This window comes from Suncus etruscus, chromosome 9 (genome assembly GCF_024139225.1).
Source record: "Suncus etruscus isolate mSunEtr1 chromosome 9, mSunEtr1.pri.cur, whole genome shotgun sequence".
Classification (NCBI taxonomy): Eukaryota; Metazoa; Chordata; class Mammalia; order Eulipotyphla; family Soricidae; genus Suncus; species Suncus etruscus.
Window position 1 is genome coordinate 12,315,513 of NC_064856.1, and position 21,222 is coordinate 12,336,734.

The 21,222-nt window shown below is 47.7% G+C and overlaps 1 protein-coding gene across 1 annotated transcript in view; it reads right to left on the bottom strand.

The window, feature by feature from the left end:
- Positions 1-16,392: 16,392 nt before the first annotated feature.
- Positions 16,393-21,222, bottom strand: part of RSPO4 (R-spondin 4) — a 41,411-nt gene continuing 36,581 nt past the window's right edge. The window contains exons 4-5 of the mRNA XM_049779508.1: positions 19,766-19,951; positions 16,393-16,496 (exon numbers count right to left, since the gene is read on the bottom strand). Coding sequence (XP_049635465.1) covers positions 16,393-16,496; positions 19,766-19,951 — 290 coding nt within the window. The remainder of the gene's footprint in view (positions 16,497-19,765; positions 19,952-21,222) is intronic.

The following is a 21,222-nucleotide window of genomic DNA, read 5'->3' on the forward strand; positions in this document are numbered from 1 at the left end:
AGCTTTTGGACCCCACTCTCCTTTCACGACATCAAACTCCACAGTATCCCATCTCCAATGCTACATGGAAGCTTCACACAGAAGCTGGGATTGTTTCTCTTAATAGTTGTCCAGTGAACAAAGACATCTTCTTTGCTGTCATTTCTGTTGATAAATTCATAACCATTGTGGACATTGAACCATTTGATAATGCCCAGGACTTGGACTGCCAGCACTGGCTTGCCCATCTGACTCAGTGCTTGAAGCAAGAGGGCATCTCTGGTTGAGCTGTTTTAGACTCTGAGTCTCCATAGACAGTAGTAGCTGGCTCATCATTCTTGAGAGATGGGGGTCTCTCTGGCTTAGTGCCAGTAGTAAATAATGTTATCAGCACTGCAATGGCCTTTAGATTGAGAACTTGTCACCACTGGAAGGCATCCCTCCCCTCTTGGGGTATGTGTGAGGGAGAATCTCTAGGGAACATGGCATTTACAGTCTAGAGCAAGAAATGCAGGTAGATGGACCAGAGAAACATGAAGCTGTTCAGAACAGAGCCCATGTGCAGCCACATTCCAGTGGAAGGCACGGTACATTCAGTCCAACTCAGGGGGTTGTCATGATGATTATCGACCATTTGCTTATCTTGATTTGCTGTTTGAGCACCTATTGTAAAATTACCCCATGCACCACACCTCCAATAATATAATGAGTCTGAAAGCAGGATAGCTCATGAAATCATCTAAACCTGGCTGAAGTTGAAACATGTATAGTCTAACAATCTTCTACCCCATATAGAGAGCAAGCTGCCTGCCAGAACTGTCATTCTTATTGTGTACAAAGACCACTCCTCAGGTGGGGGGGGAGTAAGGACAGATAGTTCAGGCTATTTAGAGCCAGTCCTGCCCAGGTTTACATGAAAGACAATCTCTGTTTGGGAGTAAATCCAAGTTGTAAACCAGTGGTCCTCAAACTATGGCCCGCGGGCCACATATTGTATTTTTATCTGTTTTGTTTCTTCATTGCAAAATAAGATATATGCAGTGTGCATAAGAATTCGTTCATAAGTTTTGTTTTTACTATAGTCAGACCCTCCAATGGTCTGAGGGACAGTGAACTGGCCCTATACAGAGAAACCAGGGGTGAACTTTGTTTTGGGTAAAACAAGGTGTAATACCTGGTGAGTCTGCATAGCAAAGCCAACCACCGAGCTAGGGCTTTTCTCTGAGAAAAGGAAATCTTGTACTTTCTGTTCACTTGGGGTCCTTGGAACAACTGAACCAGTTGATACAGGTGACAGAGCAGAATCCAGACAGACCAGGCACTCCTCTGGACCTCTCCACATTTGGGGCACTTCTGGCACTGTCCCTTATTCCCTGGGCACAGATACTTGGTGACAAACCACAGAATCTGCTTCAGGACTTTCCTGGCCACACGGTGCCATCTTTACACACACACACACACACACACACACACACACACACACACACTTTATTTGTTCATTAGGTCTTTTCTAGTGACTGTGCTGTGTTCATCTTGGCTCTGGGTACCATGAGCCTGGATGCCTACAATACTGCTCTCAGAACTCCCTGGCCAGAGAGGCAGCCAGAGCAGAATAGTGGGTGCAGGTGCAGTGCTTATTTTAAGAAGGTGGTCTTTGGATAGGTCTATACTTGAGGATTTAGGCATTCTCTTCCTGTGCCCTCCTGCTCCATAAGGGGCACCACACACTAGCAAGTTCACAGACTGGATCCATGCAATGTGTCTAATGTATTGTGGCTATAGGGTGAAAATGGGATTCAGTGGTAGATAATATAGAGCTCTCAAGTTTGAGCCCCAGTACTGCAAAAAAGAAATTAATAAATAAACAAAGAAGCAAAGTAATGTTTTGGTGAAAGAAAGTCATAATATGTTAAGTTTATTTAAAAAAAAACAACAAACAGGAATTAATGCTCAAAGATAATAGAAACTAAGGGCAAGAGAATGGGTCCTTAGTAGGAAGTTTACTACTGTGAGGAAGTGGGGATAGGTCAGAAAAAGGACCATTAACAAAATGACAAAGGGAAGTGGTCACTCTGGACAGGGACTGGGTGATGAAAAGGAAGGAAAACGATATGCATGACACCTTCTCAGTAACAGTATTGCAAACTAAGGAAGGATGAAAAATGCCTGAGAGAGAGAGAGAGAGAGAGAGAGAGAGAGAGAGAGAGAGAGAGAGAGAGAGAGGCAGACTATGGGGTTGGAGGAAAATTTGGGGGACATTGATGGAGGGAAGTGGACACTAGTGTAGGGATGGGTGCTTGAACATTGTACCCATGGAAATCAATAAATAATAAATAATTTTGTAATTTTGTACAAAATAATTTTGTAACTCATGTTGATTCAATAAATTATTAAAACAACACCAAAAAATAGGGCTAGAAAGATAGTGCAGGGATAAAGCCCTTGTTCTGCATGTAAGCTGACCTGAATTTGATCCAGGGCACCACATATGGTCCTCTGACTCATGAGCCAGGAGTAACCTTTGAGTACCATAGGTTGTGGCCCCAAAAAACAAACAAACAAACAAACAAACCCAAACCACTAGAGGCCATGTAACAGAGGAGGATTCATCTGCTGCCTGCGTAGCTCAAGGAGCAGAAGGCACAGTTCTAGTTGACCAGATGTCCAGGGAGGCTGCCAGTAGAAGCAGCTCCTCCCACTGGTTTAGGGGCATGCAGATGTGTGGCGTACAGGCCATCCTGTCACCATGAGGGAATGCCAAACACCACGGCACCACATTATGCCTGACGCACAGAAGCCACTGGACCCCACCTTCTTTCTCAGAGGAAACAAGGCCCTATTGTTGGGGCCACCACATCCAACTGCCAGTGCCTGCAGCAGAAAGCTTCCTGGCAGCCACATCTCTCAGCAAAGTCCCATCAACTCTCTGGCCTATTGTCACAATGGCCCCAACATGGTCTGTTATCCCTTTGGGATCACTCTTTCCCACGCATAGGGTAAGCATTGCCTTCTGAGCACTGTGGGTGAGCACTGCCACAGGCTCACTCACCATCTAGGCTGGAAGTGGGCAGACTGCTAGGCTGTCAGGAGAAGGGGAATGGTCTTCCTTCCTGTGAGTGCCAGCGTGGAGACAACAGATACCTTACTCTGGGGAGGGCTTTCTGCCAGAGCTTAGAGGACATGAACATGCTGGCTCAATTCTCTTGAGACTTTATTTGGGTCGGGGATCAGCAGAGGTGACTGGCTAGTGGGTTTTCCTGGAATGAGTCCAGTGACAACCATGGTGCCACATTTATTCTCCCAATAGGCAAGCATAGAGCCATTCCTCCTCTGATCTCTTCTTTTTTGGCTGCAAGACATCTGAACCCTCAGATATGAATTTAACCCTCCTTAATCCCACCAGAAGCAGTAAGCCTCAGATGTTTGTCCCTCTTCTCTGCACCTCTATTGTGGGGCCAGGGGGCCATGTGACACTTAGTGGGACATTAGAAAGAAGGACTGAGAACTTGCCTGTGGTGATGTTTAGCATGGCAGTGTTCACAGTCCCGTCTCTCTCACTTCTTCCCTCAGGGAGCCCCATGCCCTAGGTTCTCTTACAGGGGACTGTCCAGGGGCTGGAAAACCCTGGCCAGCTATGTAACCAGACCCCACTCTTGGCATGCGGAAGTCACATGATAGACACATGACCAAGAGTTCCCCTATCCTGTGCTTGAGACTCAGACCCTGAGATATGGGCAGCCCAGTGGAGAAAGGCAGAACCACGAGAGAGAAAAGATTTGGGTTCTTTTATATATTTGGGGAGGGCACAGACTGTAGTGCTCTGGGTTGCTCCCTGCAGTGCTCAGGAGACAATGCAGTACTGGAAATTGAACCAGGTTTAGCCACATGCATGGCAAGTGCCTTACCTGTTGCACTATCTCTCCAGGCCTGGGGCCTGGGTTTCTTCTGGGCACAGCAGCTCACCCAGTGGGAGGAGAGAGATGTCACATTCTTGGGTACTCTGTGCATGATTCTGGACTTAATCATTGGACCCGAACTCCATACCAACTGATAGTCTACGAGTAATGGAGGCCACTCAGGGGGTTTGCGAGAGGGTAGCAGCATGGCAAAGGCTGTACGGGGTAGGGAAGATGTGAAGAGCCTGTGTTAATGCTGAAGTCTCTTGAACTCTCCTCTCTTGGTCCCCCAATGGCAACCAAGATGTCCAGCCCAGAGTGCAAAGTGGGAGAGTAGGAATCACAGTCATGATCAGCTGATGAAAATAATAACAGGAGTTGGGCTAAGGTCTAAGAGTGCTGACCTCTTGTAGTGCTTTTCTGGCTCCGTCTCATTGAATTCTCTGCATTTCTGGGGTCCAGTTCCACTTTAGAGATGGGCAAAGAGAAGCCCTCCTGGGACTTGAGGACACTTTGCAAAAGAAGAAATCTTCAGTATCGTGGCAATGCCAATAGCCCTTCCTCTCATCCTCTGCTCTGTACCCTTTATTATTTATGGGCTGAGGACACAGGGGGGAAACAAGCAGGCTATAAGTACACACACACACACACACACACACACACACACACACACACATACACACACAGATGAGGCATTCAGATAGGGAAGGAAGGTGAGACAGCAAGACAGGGGGGAGTGAGGAGGTGTGTAGGAACATCAGTTAGAGATAAACGTTCTGGGGTCAGAGCAATAGTACAGCAGGTAAGGCACTGGCCTTACACTACAGCCAACCTGGGTTCAATTCCTGGCATCCCTAGGAGTTCTTAGAGCGCTACAAAGAACACTTCCTGAGTGCAAAGCCAAGAGTAACCCCTGAGCATATCTGACTTGTGCCCCCCCCCAAAAAAAAACCCATAAAAGTATTTGGGATAACAATGGATTAAAAGGCTTAAAGATTAATTAAAAATGAGGAATTATTCTGACACTGAACCGAGTCAGGGAAGGGTCCTGAGAGACCCAGGGTTTTCTTGCAGAGAAAAACATATGCAAAGTGCATGTGCTCAGGAAACAGTGGTTGGCGCCTCTGTTCCCTGGGTCTGACTTTGCCTCTGGAAGCGACCCTTTGAAGAATCTCTCTCTACAGTGGAGCCAGCCCTCTCTCCCAGCCCAAGCTTACCCTCTCACTGACCCAAACTCCTACCCTGAAAGCCAATTCTTCCACCAGGAAAAAAAAAACCAGGATCACTAGAAGGCAGAAATGATGACTGGTGAGGTGGGGATAGAAGGGAGAGACTTTTCCAGAAGGAGCAGGAAGGGGCCAGGAATAAGAGGTAGACCATAGAGGAGCACCCCACATGCCTCCTTCCACTTTGAAGAGAGCAGAAGGCCTGAATAAATAAATAAATAAATAAATAAATAAATAAGTAAATGAATGAATGAATGAATAAATAAGCCTCCACACTCCTAGCCAGTATTCAGGCTAAGTAGAAATGAGAGTAGAAATTTCTGGGATGAGATTTGCCTTCAGACCCCTTTATTCCCTGTTTGTCTTCTGCTCCCTTTATGGGCACTCTGCTCAGTCAAGCACTGAGGCTACAGACTAGGGGACTCCCCCACACTCCAACAGTCAGCGTTGCTTGTAACAATCAGTGACTTGGCTTCAGATTCCACCATGGGATTCAAAAATCAGCAGGCAAGAGGTGGTCTCATGGAGGCAGCATTTCAGAGAGAGGAATATGGAATTGGAGTCCTTCCCATGCCCCACGCCAGCTGTGTGAGTTGCTGGAATCCTGAACCTCCAGTGGGTCATCAGAAAAGGAGAATGGGCTAGAACATTTGGATGAATTGGTGCAGATTCAGCTAATGGAGCAGGGCTGGGCACCCCACCTGCTGATATATCTGGATGCTGCCCGTACACGTGCCAGCCCTGGACAGAGCAGATGGGAATGGCTATTACTTAGCACCCAGCTTTTTACTGAACTGTGGGTCCCGACCCCATTCAGTGTCTCATACATAACTCACTGTGGGTGCAGGAAATGTTTGGCAGCGTAAAAGGTTTCTGAATGCACAAGGACCAAAAATAAATTCAAATTCCACCGTAATGAATCCAAGGTGACTCTGGCTTTCCTGCCTTGCATTTCTCCAGGGGAAAGGGGTCGATGTGTAGTTTAAGAAGCCTTGGCTTAGAAGCTGCCAGCTGCATCAGGGCTTGCAGAAGCTGGCTGATTTGACCCTTACAGCCAGAAGCTCTGTGGGTGTAGGATATGCCAGCCTGCATCTGGAAACCCACTGCCTGTGGCCCCCAGGGCTAGGCCACATTTTGCACCGGGCTTAGCTCCTGCCCCAAAGGCTGGCTGCTGGAAGTGCCTGACCCTGCTGGGAATGGGGCTTCCAAGAGCTGCAGCCCGGGGTTTGTTAAGCACACAGCCCTGATGAGGACCAGATGTCACAGAGGTGGGGCCTGGGTGCCCTCCCCCAGCCTAGGATGGGAGCAGCAATAACTTCCAGATGGACTTGATTCTGAGTGACTGGTAAGTGACTTGGGTCTGGTTCCCTGGGTTGGGAATGCGGTCACTTTCCTGCCATTCAGCCCCTCTGGTCCTGAAGGCACCAGACAAGCTACCTTGGTCAGGGCCAAGTTTTCTCCCTCCCTCCCTCTCTCCTTCCCTCCCTTCCTCTCTTTCTTCCTCCTTCCTTCCTTCCTTCGTCCCTTTCTTCCTTCTTCCTTCCTTCTTCCTCCCTTCCTCCACCCCTTCCCTCCTTCCTTTCTCCCTTCCCTCCCTCCCTCCCTCCCTCCTCCCTCCCTCCCTCCCTCCCTCCCTCCCTCCCTTCCTTCCTTCCTTCCTTCCTTCCTTCCTTCCTTCCTTCCTTCCTTCCTTCCTTCCTTCCTTCCTTCCTTCCTTCCTTCCTCCTTTTCTTTCTCCCTTTCTCCCTCCCTCCCCTCCCTCCTTCTTCCCTTCCCTCCCTTCCCTCTTTCCTCCCTTCCCTCTTTCCTCCCTTCCCTCCCTCCCTCCTTCCTTCCTTCTTTTTTCCTTCTTGCTTTTTCTTTCATTCTCTTTTTCTTCTTTTTGTTATTTTTTTATTCCGTTTCCCCATATTTTTTGTTTTATTTGGGGCCACACCCAGTGGCTCTTATGGGTTACTCCTGGCTTCGCATGCAAAACTTACTCCTGGCAGGCTCAGGGACCATGGGATGCCAAGGATCACATCCAGGTTGGCAATGTGCAAGGCAAACGGTGCTATTGCTCTGGCCCTGCATTTTCTCTTTATTATATCCTGCCTCTCATTCTTTCTAATTTTTTATTTCTTTTCTCTCCATTTTTCTTTTCCTGTCTTTTTCTCTTGTTCTCTTTCATTTGTTCTTTCACTCTTCTTTCCTTCCTTCCTTCCTTTATCTCACTCTGGTTTCTTTCTTTTCTACAATCTTCTCTTCATTCTTTTTCTAAAGCAGTGCTTAGAGCTTTCACCTGGCTCTGTGCTCAGGTATTATTATGTTCTTTTTTGTGTGTTTGTTTGTTTATGGGCCACACCCATTGATGCCCAGGGGCCACTCCTGGCTATGTGCTCAGAAATTGCTCCTGATTTCTGGGGGCACCATATGGGACGCCTGGGGATAGAACTGGGGTCCGTCCTAGGCTAGCACTTGCAAGGCAGAAGCCTTACCTCTAGTGCCACCGCTCCGGCCCCTCAGATATTATTCTGACAGAACTCAGGGGACCATATGAGTTCAATATGAGTTCCATATGCCAGGGATTGAACTGGGGTTGGCTGCATGCAAGGCAACTGTCCTACCCACTGTACTCGGATCCATTGGTTTGGTTATTATTTTCAATTAATATTTTCACAATGTATCATACACACCTGGAGCACAATCTCACAATGGCACTAGCTTCTGTGTTGTCTTTCTGAAGGGAAGAGTTTTGTTTTAATCTCCACTTTGTCTACACAGAGCTGAAAACCTTAGACACTTGTCATCAATTAAATGGGTGGATGACTGACTGCTAAGAGTGAATAAATGCTGAGACTGACTAAAGGGATGAATGAATGACTGCAGAAGGTATCTGAATGAATGCATGCAGAATCTTATTTAATTGATAAATAAAATGACTGTGGAGGGTGTCTGAAGGGAAGGATGAACAAATGAAAATGGTTTTTGAATGGAAGAATGGATGAATAACTGAAAGGGTGTTTGATCAGGGATGGCAGAAATCAGTGCCAAGTGCCTAGAATTTGTGAGATCTGCACAGTGGTCCATGGCTCAGGAGAGAGGCGAGGACTGAACTGGACATGCATAGTTCACTGGTCAGGGGAAAGGGGGCATTCACGGTGTTCCTGTGAGTGTTCACAAACTCACAAGCACAGGTTCCTGAGTATGAAGAAGAGTAGCCCCATGAAGAAGCTGCAAGCTGTGCCAGAAACACTGGGGTGGAGGGAAGCATCTTAGGCCTTCTGAAGCACCAGTGGCCTTCTGATGCAGAACAGGAAGCAGGAGTGATGTGCAATGAAAGCCCAGGCCGCCACATCTGAGATATGTGACCTAAAGCCAGGGATGGAATCTCTCTGTGCCTCATGTTTTTTCTTTCGCCTGAGGAGATCCCTGCTCCATGGGACTGGCTGGGAGGAGCATCAGCAGCTGCCTTCCTGCTCTCCCTCATAACACCACCCACACTAGCCAGTGTCCCTGCTTCTGAATGCTCACTCAGTGCTGGCAACAGGGCATAAAAGGCACATAGGCCTCTCCATGCAGTTAGGAGAGAGAAGCTAAGCACCCAGGGGTCAAGGTCATTTTATTTGTTTTGCTTTGGGGGTCACACCTGGCAATACTCAGGGCTATCTCCTGGCTCTACACTCAGAAATCACTCCTGGTAGTAGTGCTCAGGGGATCATATGGGTTGCCAGGGTTCAAATTCGGGTCGGCTGTTTGCAGTAAATTGTCCTCCCTCACTCCAGCCCTCAAGAGCATTTTAAAATTCTCTAAGGGCTATGAAAACGTGAAAGGCACAGACAAGGCTCCATAGTGAAGCCAACAGTGAACCTTCCAGATGACATGTCATGCCTGGGCATGTTGTGGCCTTCAGCACCTTGGTCTGGGTGATTTCCCTGCAGAGCTCATACAGCAATGAGATCACCTATCTCTGCATTTCTCAGAGCACACCTGTGCTTTTAGGTATCGTGGGATGGCAAAGTAAATAGCAAGTACAAAGTAAAGATGGTTACTTAAAGTTGTTAGATTTGGCCTCTCTGAAGACAATTGTACTGAGACTGAGAAAAAGGACAGGGAATAGTGCACATGAAAAGGCACTCAGGCCTCTAAATGGATGCAGCCCATGTGGCTGGTGACAGTAAGGAGAAAGTAAGAGATGGGTCAAAGAAGGAGAGGGGGATAGTTCAATAGGCTAACAGTTCAATAGGCTACTGTAAGCAAAACGGATTTTACTGGAGAAGGGAACAAACATTTAGATTATCTCATTTTGATGTAACCTCCCCTGGAGGTTGCCTCTCTTGCAATGCCAGTGAGCATGTGGCCATCACAGAACTTTCCTGATGCCCCCTCACCTGCCAAGCAGCAAATCACCCACCAGCCAGACCTGGCAAGACCACCCCATCCTCATCTTGGTTCTTCTTGACAAGACTTTTGTCCCTGACTTCTGTCCTCTGAGATCCTGAAGGCCCTGCAAATATTCATTCACTGATCACCATTGTTGGAGAGAGGTGGCCTGAGCCTAGAGATCCAGTTTCCACAACCTGGATCCTGGGCCTCCACTGGTTACCCTATTAGATGGGAAGAATGTGGTAATGAAGTGTATACCCAGACGTTGTACACTATCTTTGGGATAATTGTAGGGAGAAATACAAATTAAATAAACATGAGACCATCCCTCAGCCAACCCACTCCAGATTCTAGGGACAAGCAAACATCAGTGATGGGAGCTAAAGATTTTTTTTAAAAAAATGTGGACTGGGCAGTGCCTAGGGGTGAAAGGATGTGCTAACCCTTCTTCCTGCAAACACAGGAATGTCCAGGAGGGGAGGATAAGGGATAAGGAGAAGGATAAGGAGGCCATAAACAGGGTCAAAAGTTATGCCAGGAGGAGAAAGGAAGAGGGCAGCAAGGGGGAAAGTGTGTAAATTCTCTATCCTAAGCCTGCATGTATGGCTCACAAGGACTCATAGGTACAATTCTAAGATACTGAATGAACTTGTGATGGTGGGTACCAGGTGAGCAAGAAAGGAGAAAGGGACATCAAGAGGGAAGTTAAATAAAATGGGAATGGATTCTGCATGGATTGAAAGCAATAAACTCTACTCTTTGTGTACCCACAGGCTAAGAAAAGAAAGTGGATTAGAGTAGTTATTATGTAGAAGTTGTTTCTACTTCCTCCATGAGATAAAACTCTGGAGAACTCAGACAGGGTTGGAACAGAGCAGGTACCACTGAGGAGAGTAAGGGATATGAGGGAATCTCTGCAGCCTCTGTCCCTGGACTGCCAGCCTTGTTCCTCCGATTTCCTGGGCAGTGCTGTCCCCTGGTGTCACCCATAGTTATAGCACTCAGACCATTCCCTTGGTATCAGAGGGCTGTGCCCAGGACTATTCTAAGAGGAAGGATAACTTCTGATTGGAGACGGGGTGGTAGATTAGGGAAGGCTTTCTGGAGGACTGATAGGATTTGGAATTATAGAGATGAGGATTGATAGAACAGTAAGCGGAGTTATAATATGAAAGCCCTACTATATGCCAGGGCTTTATGCCCCATATTATGTCATCCATCCCACGACCCTGGGACTTATGTTTGCCTTTGGTTTTCATTTTCATGTGCAGCTGTGGAAAGGTGAGCTCAAGAGTAGCCCCTTGTGTGTTTGATCCACCATGTAGGGCAGATCCAAGAGTGCAAATGTGTTCAACTAGGCATGGTTCCCCACTGGGTCATGGTGTCTGGGGTTGAACTTCACAGTCAGTTTGCACAGAGGATGTGAACAGAAAAAAGCTGGACCTCACCGCCTGAGGTTTCATGTTCTGTTGGTTGGTTTCTGCTGTCCTCAGGGGTTGGTTACTCCTGGCTATGGATTCAGAGATCACTACTCATATTCTTGAAACATTCAGATACACATAACTAGAAATCTTCCTGCCTTAAAAAATCAGTTAAGTGAGACCAGAGTGGTAGCGCAAGTGGTAAGGCATCTGCCTTGCCCATGCTAGCCTAGGATGGACCATGGTTCAATCCCCTGGCATCACATATGGTACCCAAGAGCAATTTCTTTTCTTTTTTTGGGGGGTGGGTACACCCATTTGATGCTCAGGAGTTACTCCTAGCTCTGTGCTCAGAAATCGCCCCTGTCTTGAGGGGACCATATGGGATGCCAGGAGATCAAACTGCTATCTGTCCTAGGCTAGCACTTGCAAGGCAGAAGCTTTACCTCTAGCATCACCTCTCTGGCCCCAACCAGGAGCAATTTCTCAGTGCATAGCCAGAAGTAACCCGTGAGCATCACTGGGTGTGGCCCAAAAATAAACAAAAAAACATCAGTTAGGGGCCAGAGCGATAGCTCAGTGATAGGGCATTTGCCTTGCATGTGGCTGACACAGGATGTACCTGGGTTTGATCCTCGGCATCCCATATGGTCCCCTGAGCCAGGAGCAATTTCTGAGTGCATAGACAGGAGTAACCCCTGAGCATACTGGGTATGGCCCAAAAACAAACAAAAAATATCAGTTAAGGGGTAGGAGATAGAATACTATGGGTAAGGTTCTTGACTTGCATGTGCCTGACCAGGTCTGATCCCTGGTACTAAATATGATGACCCCAAATCTGCCAGGAGTCACTCCTGAGCACAGAGCCAGAAGAAGTAAGCCTTCAGCATCATCCCCAGCAGCACTCTCTATTTCAGTTGTCAAGATATTGCCAACAAACTGCATGTGTGTGTGTGTGTGTGTGTGTGTGTGTGTGTGTGTGTGTGTGTGTGTGTGGCAGTGTGAGGGCTTAGTAATATAATCACATGAACTAGAGAAAAGCTAGCTTCTTTTCTACCCACTCCAACCTCAGCCCCCATGCACATGGCCTACGTTCTGAAATTTGCTTTTCTAACTGAACAATGCATCTCAGTGATCACTGCCAGTTCTAAACAAACACTTCCTCCCCAAACTCATCAGTGACCCAGCATTCCCCCATGTGCCAGGAGATGGGATCTGAAGCAGTCTCCCAAAGATATTTAGGGTGTTTTCACTGTAGGCATGGGGTCACATACAGGTTTAGGAGAAAGCACCATCGTTACGTCATTTTGCATGTGGTGAGGCTAACAAGAGACTAGACAACACACTCACCCCAAGAAGCACATTTTGGGCTGGCAACATGTACATCTATTTCTTATCTATATGGGGAGAGAACACACCTGGCTGTGCTCAGAGCTGACACCTGGTTCTCTGCTCAGGGATCACTCCTGAGGCTCAGGGGTCCCTATACATTGCCAGAGATCAAACACTGCTTCCTAACATGTTGTTTGAGTGTAAGCACCCTTCTTGTTGTGCTTCTCTGTCTTTCTTCAGTCCCAATACACATATAATTCTGATGGTATGAAGTCCAGATCCTGTCCTCCATCAGGAAAATTAGGGAGAGATGTCATGCACACTCACAGCACAGTAAGGTTCCATGGTCTCAATCTCTGGGTTTTTCCAAACAGAAGCAGTAGTTCTTGTGTGATTTGACTGTTGTTTAAGTGTACTTACCATCTCTTTCTGGAGATGTGGGGTTTTCTGGTAGACTAAAGCCAGAGGAACCACACAGAACAGAGGAGTACATGGTACAAAATATGTCTGTGTGAAGTGTCTATATGGGAGGGATGCCTGGCATGGGGCAAGTTTTTACTTTTCCATTCCTCTTACAGAACCTCAAGAATTGGAACCTCAGATTCCTCACCTGTAAAAAGCAGCAATAGCACTAAATCCCACTTCAGACGGCTCTGGGTAGGATACATTGAAGTATTTGGTATTTAATTAGTACAGTTCCTAGTTTTGAGTTAATGCTTGGGAAATATGGAGTAGATAGATGAAGGAGATATGTAACTGATAAGATAGTATCTTAAACATTGCGTCATCTTCTCTTGCATTAGCTCACTTATTTCTTGGCCTTTATTTTTGGGCCAGGCTTAATGATATTTGATGTCCAGGAGTTACCCCCTGAACAGTCCTTGGGGGTCACTCTTGGCAGTGCAATGTAGGTCATGCCATGTTGGGGATCAAGCCTGGAACTCTGAATGTAAAGCCTGTGCTCAGTCATTGTCACAGCTTTGCATTAGCATACTTAACTGTCTAGTGACATTCCAAGGGCTACTCATTATTCTCTCTCTCACAGACTGGGAGACTGAGGCACAGTCTACAGCCTCGTCTACAAGACTTGTCTACAGCCTCAGGCTGGACGGTGGTAGAAATGAGATTTGCAGCCTTGATAAGCAGCTCTCCCCTAGCTTACCTGCCTAGCTGCCCACCCTGGAGCAGAGATGCCATGAGAAACCTTTCTGAGCCCCTAGTCCAGATAATGAATACCAGAGAGGTACTGGGAAGCGCCAGAGGCTAAGACCAAAAGGCCCCTTCTCCTGCTAGGCTGGTCTCTGCTCCTGAGGCAGCAGGTTAAAGGGAAAACTAAGATTGGGAAAGGTGGGGCTGAAAGTCTACAGGGAGGAGAGAGAGCTGGCAGACCAGGGGCAGGAGTTGGCCCCCATGTGCCCAGGAAGGTAAGATATTATGGAGTGATCCACACACACATATACATATTCCCACACATAAATATCTTCTCTTTTAGAAATTTACACTGGCTGCTTCTGCCATCTGCACCCCTTCTGCACCCTCCTCCCAGTAACTATCACTACATCATTCTTCAGTCCTCAGCCTGTTGAGCTCCCTGGGCTATAAATTGGAGGTTCCCCCTACCCACCCCTGCTCTAGTGGTAGGTCTTATCGCATTTCTTGAGCACCTTGAAAGCTTCAGGGATGAAGCTTATAGGTGCTGCAGGTCCAACACAGGGCTCCTGCCCAGAGTGGGTACAACACAGGTACTGCTGTGAGTCTTCATTGAGTAAACCAAGATGGTGACAGATGATAAGGTAAATCCATCCCCAAGTGTCTAGGCTGGGTCCTGAGATTTGAATGGAGACCATGGACCACCAAGATAGGCAACAGTGGATTTGATTCATTCCCAAATCTTCATCTACCAGGTGGGTAAAAGTGGAAATGACCTGCTTATATCTACAATATGCTGGGGACACGCTGGGGTTACAGACACTGTCACCAGCTTCCTAGATCATGGACAGTTGGACAGCCCACCTGCCAAGTGTCCTCCACTCAGACAGGACAGAGGGGCTCAGACCCCCATGTCTGGGATTTATGGGGGATCAGAGAGGATCTTTTTTGTACCTCTGGCTTGATCCCTTCTTGAGAGCACCACACACCTGCAGCAACCCCTGGTCCTCTCTTCCATCACCACACCCACAGGAGTCATCCTCTTTGCCTCCACAGGCTGCTTCAGTCTCTCCAGAGTCACATTTCTGAGCCCCAAGTGGTATTCAAGCTGCATTCATGATTGTGTTCTTCCTTTCACTTTATTATTTAAAAAAATTACACCAAGGAGCACAGCATTTTAGAGGCACAAACAACTTTGTAGAAGGGAAGCTGGTGGCAGAAGACAGCACAGGCAGCAGGGATGAGTGTGGCTCAGGATATTCTTAAGGAAGGGAGAGGGAAAGTGATGAGAGGAACTTTGGATGTTCAGGGAACCCCCATGGCCAGGCAGGGAGGTCTTCAGCAGGACCTTTGGAAACAGGCCTGTTTCGGCACCTCCCTTTCAGCCACCAGCTCAGGGTTGTAGACTCTGCTGCTCCCTGACAGTGCCAGAGTCCATCAGGAGTGCCCCTTGCTGGAGGTATGGGGGCAGTAAAAGAGAGTTGTAAAGGAATGGCTGGTAGTGAACACATATGCTTCCTAGCTGACCCAGCCTGACCCACTCTCCTCCGCATCCTCTGTCTGGGTAGTGGGGTTCACAGCACAAGACAAGAGCCCACAGAAGGGCCTAGAGTGAAGTGAGAGCATGGAGGAATATAAACAACCATTTCTATCATTTTCCACAAAAGTCCCCCATTTCCTCTTGTGGCTATGCTGAGCAGGGCAGGCAGCACAGATGGCCCGGCAGCCCAGGGCATCCTGGATGGTCTTGGATGGGCCCTGCATTCTCAGGTGCTAGTGTCCTCATGGGGACAATAAGCTGGAGGCCTCAGGATGGGAAATCTCCAATGTCCTTTTAGCTTTGATGGCCTCTTACCAGGGTTTTCCCCATGGAGGACAGACACTGGCCACAGCTCTGGAGTCCCTTGAGCCATGAGTCCAGTGGGCTGGGGACTGTGGGAGAAAGTAGAGGAGCAGGAGAGGAGAGGATAGCAGCTCTGCTATCATAGGGGATGTAAGCTTCTTCCACTGTTCTTTGGAGCAAGTGTCCAGGTGGGGTATCCAGATTTTCAGAGCCCCCTTAAGGAGCTCCAGGGTGCACTGGTGGCCACACAGTAATGATATGGCCTCTGGGGGTTGAGCAGAGCAGACAGTACACATGACCTGTGTCCTGGGGTCTCCTGTGGAACAGAAGTGGGATTCCTGGGAAGTGACAGGTTTCCCCCTGCTAGGTCTTAGTCCTCTAACATTGTCTCTGCAAAGATGGGTTCTGGATAAAGTCAGAGACAGGCCCAAGAATGACATTCAATGTTCCTTTTCTCTAAAGAGAAGATGGAATACCTGGGAATGGAACAAAGGCAAATGGTGTGTGTGTGTGTGTGTGTGTGTGTGTGTGTGTGTGTCTTTGTATGTGTGTGTGAGAGAGAGAAAATGTGTATGAGAGAAAGTATGTGAATGAGAAATTATGTATAAGAAAGTATGTGAGAAAAAGTGTGAGATAAGGCATGTGAAAATTTGTTAGTGAGAAAGTGTGTATATGAGTGAGAATGTGCGCATGAGAGGGAAATTGTGTGAATGAGAAAGTGTGTGAGGGACAAAGTATGTGAGTGAGAAAAGTGTGTAAGAGAAAGTGTGTGAGTGAGAAAGTGGGTATGTGAGAGGGAAAGTGAGAGCGAGAAAGTGAGTGTGATAAATACAGAGATGGGGGAGACCACTGTGAGGAACATGAAGGAAAGCAGGAGGAAAGGAAAGGATAGGCAGGAAATAGCCAAGAAAGAAAAAATGGAAGTGATGGAGGGTGGAGAGGAAGAGAGTTGGAAGAAACAGGAAGTAAAGAGAAAAGGAAAGGGAAGACACATAGACCTGGGGAAAGAAGCAAGAATTGAAAAGTAAAGGTGGGGACTGGAGATGATGGTGTCAGTCACATCTCAGTCATGTCTCAGTCACTTCTAGGTCATGTCTCAGTCACATCATCTTGAGTCAGATCTCTGCCATGTCTGTCATGTCTCAGTCAAGTCTCAGTCATAAGTCAGTCACATCCAGGCACTAGGCCTGGGACCGGTGGGGCCGCATGTCCAGCTTGCGGTCAAGCTTTCTGTCCTTGCGTGGGCGCCGCTCCCTGTGGCCCTTCTTCTGGCTGGAGCTTCGCTCTGCAAAAGGGAGCAGAAGGGCAGTGTGTGTCAGGTTGGACCCAGGAGGTTTCTCAATCCTGAATACATCTGGCACAGAGTAACTCGGGCACTGATCTCATAGTGGCTCCTGTTTGCACGGCAGGACAACTCCGACCCCATTCATCACCTCTTGTCCTCTCAGGGCATCCACTCTCTCAGGGCACCCACCCCAGGCCCCACTGTGCATTTGGCCTGTTGAGTTCTGCAGAAACAAGAGGCCTCAGTAGCACTGGGATGAGCAACAGGACCTCAGATCTTGCACCTTTAGTCTAGATATCAACACAACTTTCCTACTTATTTGGCATCCTGCCTCTGTTCTTTGGAACACAGCAGCAGTAACAGCATTTGGTAAGGACCCTGATTGGGCTCCAAAGCCCTCTCCATGCTTCTCTCTCTCTCTCTCTCTCTCTCTCTCTCTCTCTCTCTCTCTCTCTCTCTCTCTCTCTCTCTCTCGCTCTCTGTCTTGTGCCATACCTGGAAGTGCTCATGATTTATTCTTGACTCTGCTCAATGATCACATCTGACAGGCTTGGGGAACTATATGGTGTTCCAGGGTTTAAACTTAGGTTAGCCATGCATCAGGCAAGCTTCAACCCTCTGTCTGCCCTATAACTCTTGCCCCTCATAATCTCACCTGGCAGCAAAGCCAGCTCAAAAGTTTCAGTTTCCAGCATTCTGACACCTAAGCCATCCTCAGCTGTTGTCTGTTCTTCCCTACCAGGGGCCAGCAGCCATAGAGACTTAGTGGACAGCTTCTGTCCTGGCACAACAAAGCTGGAGGTGAGCTGCAGGGAGCATGTGGTTTATTCTTGAATGCCACTCAGAGTTCTTCCTCCACAGCACAGACTCAGGATTATCTCCAAAGTCTAGGCTGCCAACTTTGGGGGTTTCCTATGTCCTCTGTGTGCTTTCCATGTATATGATATATCATCAAGATCCCTGAGCTCCAGGGCTGGCCCAGACCTCAGTAAGGTGGAGGCATGAAGATACTTCCAGGTTGACTAGGTCCAAGCTGACTTGGTAGGTAAAATGTGGGGTGATTGGCTCTGGGGGCTTTCCTATCCCTGTGAAGTACCACTCATTTTCCTATGCACACACCCAGCTTCCACTCATTCTGATCTACCTACTGATTTACCTATAGAACCATCTCTTACCAGCCCCTATACAGCCAACACCTGCCTGGCCATCTACTCATCCGGCAGAACTAACAGCATCTGCTATGTGCCAGGCTCTGTCTAGGGCCAGGGGTCCTCAAACTTTTTAAACAGGGGGCCAGTTTACTGTCCTTCAGACTGTTGGAGGTCCAGATTATAGTAAAAACAAAAACTATGAACAAATTTCTATGCATACTGCATATATCTTATTTAGAAGTGAAGAAACAAAATGGGAATAAATACAATATGTGGCCCGCAGGCCATAGTTTGAAGACCCCTGGTAGGCACTAGAGAGCTTTGTGGAAAACTCCAGCTCCACAATTCCCAGAAACAAGGATCTTCCTCTAACTTCTGTGCCATGCCCCTCCTGACTCAGTGTCTCTCCATGTATAGTTGCACAACAGCCAGTCAAGAAACTCCCTTCTTTTGCTCTTATCTTGAAAGACAAAAATTTTCCTATAGAAAGTGCTCTATACCTCTGCTCTGGGCTGTAGCTCAGGCCAGTTTTCCTAGCTATGGTTCATCAAGACATTGATTAAAAAAAAAAACCAACCTTGCTTTTTTGCCTTAAGATGGACTCAGTGTGACTGATTAAGAGAGCTCCATTATAAGACAACTACTGGCCATTCACTGCTGGCCTTCCACTCTCTGGCCTCTTTTCCAGTGACACCAGTGGTTCTGACTAGTCCCTGGGGACATATGTAAATATGCAGATGGGGCTGGTCACAGCTGAGTCCCTGCAGCATTCAGCAGGCAGAGAGCAGGACTACTATGAGAAACAGGTCAGCACAGAGAAGTCCCTATTCTACCTGAGTCTGACCCACCTTCTAGGAGCTGAGAAAACTTGTGGGTTCATGCCAAACTCCATCTTTCATGTGATTGCGGGCATATATGAATCTGTGTCCCTCTCACTAAACTTTCTAGGGCTTATCAGGAGAGAGCTCGTGTAAAGAGTACAGGTCCTCAGTACCAAGCCCAGAGTTTAGTCCCGGGCACCACATCTCCTGGACATTGCATGATCCCCTAGCCCTTGTGGCTCCTGAGCATAATCATGTGTGACACACATAAAAATTTACACATAGACATAGACACATAGGCACACACATACACAACAACTCACATGTACATACTTGTTGTGGTATTGATCCTACTCTAATCAATAATTGTGTTCCACCCTAGGATGTAACCTGGTGATAGTATATTGGATTATTCTTACTTGGTATTCTGCACCCACCCTGGGGTGGTACCTGATTCTTGTCAATAAAATCAAGGGACTGAGGAAGGCTGGGGGAATCATTCTTCGGCCTTCTTCCACTGAATAAAACTGATGTTTCCTGAAACCTGTCTGCCTGTGAGTTTTCTCCCTGCCGCTATCCTGAACCCTCAGACCCGTAGGCTGAAGAGGGTTGTAGATGTGTGGCCCGGGCTGGAGGAGAAAGGCCTCACCCTCCATCCATCCATCCCATCACCATCCAGCCCCATCCAAGGCTGTTATTCAACACATACTCACCAGAGACACACATTTTCACTTACACACACACACACACACACACACACACACACACACACACACACACACGAATGTTTTAAAATGCCAGATTGATGCCAGTCAAGACTGTATGACTGACTTCACCAAGTCACTGGTCACTGGGAAACTGCATCTCTGGGATACAGTGGCTAGTACTTGAACCCCAAACATACCATCACCTTCGTCATGGTTTGGCTAGTTCTTACCTAGTGTGAAGAGCCCAAGAAAGCTTTGCCTTTTGTGACTTTTCTCTAGGGTTTACAGTGGGAAGTAATACTGACTTTTAAGACCTGTGCAGGTAGGCCACATCATTCACAAATTCCAGGTCAGCACAAAGCCAGGACTCTTGTCAGTGGAAAGAGTCAGAGATCTCTGTGCACAAAGAACAAGCATCATCCTGGGACTGAGCCCTGGCAGGGAAACCTATGAAAGGACCTATGAAAAACCAGGTTTAGCCCTATGACAGTGCGGAGACAGGCAGATTTTTAGGAACCTTTAGAGTTCCATGTATGTGGCAGTGTGTCTCGAGGCCACTCATAGTCACCCCAACCCCACCTGGTGCTTACCTCCTAAGCAGGGCCTCTGGATAGGGCATTTCCTGGATTCAGACAGCACATGGCAGATGGCTGCTTCCTCTGGCCCAGCACGGCTAGCCCCTCGCACACGGGTCTCCAGGCCCCAGGATGAGCCGCACATCTTCCGGCTGTGCATGCAGCGGCTCCAGCCGCCCCAGGGTCCTGGCTCACACTCCTCTGGGGGACAGAGAGATGGACAGATGACAGAACACTCAGTTCAGCTAGCAGAGCAGCCTTTGAATCAAGGACACAGGAGTTGAGGTGTTCACTTCCCTGGAGAGAGCAGTTCCAAATGTGAGGGTGCCACAGGCTGCCGTGTGAAGGGATTTTTGAGGGTGGGTAGGTTGGATGCTCAGGGGGAATGTTTAAGGAGCATCCAGAAAGCAGAAGACTGAGTTTCTGAAGAATGGGAGGAGTCAAGGAGATGTCAGAGTAGGTGTTAGAGCTGGTAGGGCAGGGGGCTCAGTGGGGATGGGGCAGCTAGGGGAAAAAGTGGGGAGACAGTGGGGTGTGGCAGGACATGAAGACATTTATTTGGTCAGCATGGAGGCTGTGGAGCCAAAATGTTCTGTTTGTTTGTTTGTTTGGGGGCCACACGTGGTGACGCTCAGGGGTTACTCCTGGCTTGGGGAATTATATGGGACGCCAGGGTCCATGGTCCATCCTCGGTTAGTGCGAGCAAGGCAAATGCCCTACCCCTTGCACCACTGCTACAGCCCCAGAATTTGAGTTTTGAACTCAGCTGTGCACTTTCTCTTCACTAGAAGGTGAAAGGTATGTGGTACTGTTATGAGGGGGAAATATGAATAAAATTTTTCAGCCTGAAGAAAATTAAGATATATATATATATATATATATATATATATATATATATATATATATATATATTCATTCTCTTACATTAGATATTTTTTAGGAGTCCCTGGGTCAGAAAGAGTGTGGGGAAAATGTCAGGGTCCTGACAGCCCCACACCCTTGGTCTGCTTCTGAGGCTGCTTTGTATAGCTGCCTTCGAGGCCTGGGACTTAGGAAATGAGTAAATCAAGACAAAGTTAGCACAAATTGTGCTACCAAACAGGATGCCTGAGGAGGTTTGCTAAACTATGTTGACAGCCTTGTTCCTGTTGACCTTTCAAGCATGAGTTAAGATCTAGGTTTAACTTTATGTAGTAAGAACATTGGGTAATTGTAAATGTTTTAAAGGTAACTGCCTTCATGTTACACATTTCTTTCCGCAGGCCCACCCCCCCTGCCTCTTTGTGGCTTGGTATATAAGCTCTGTGAACTTTGCAATAAAGGGCTCTTGATCAGAATCTTGTCTTGAGTCCTGTCTTTGCCCCTCCCCAATTCTTTTACAGGTTAAGTCCTCTTCGTGACCCACGAATAACTGGCGACCCCCATCCCTGCGGGCAGGTTTGAGTGGTCGCAGGAAAATAGTTGCTTGCACT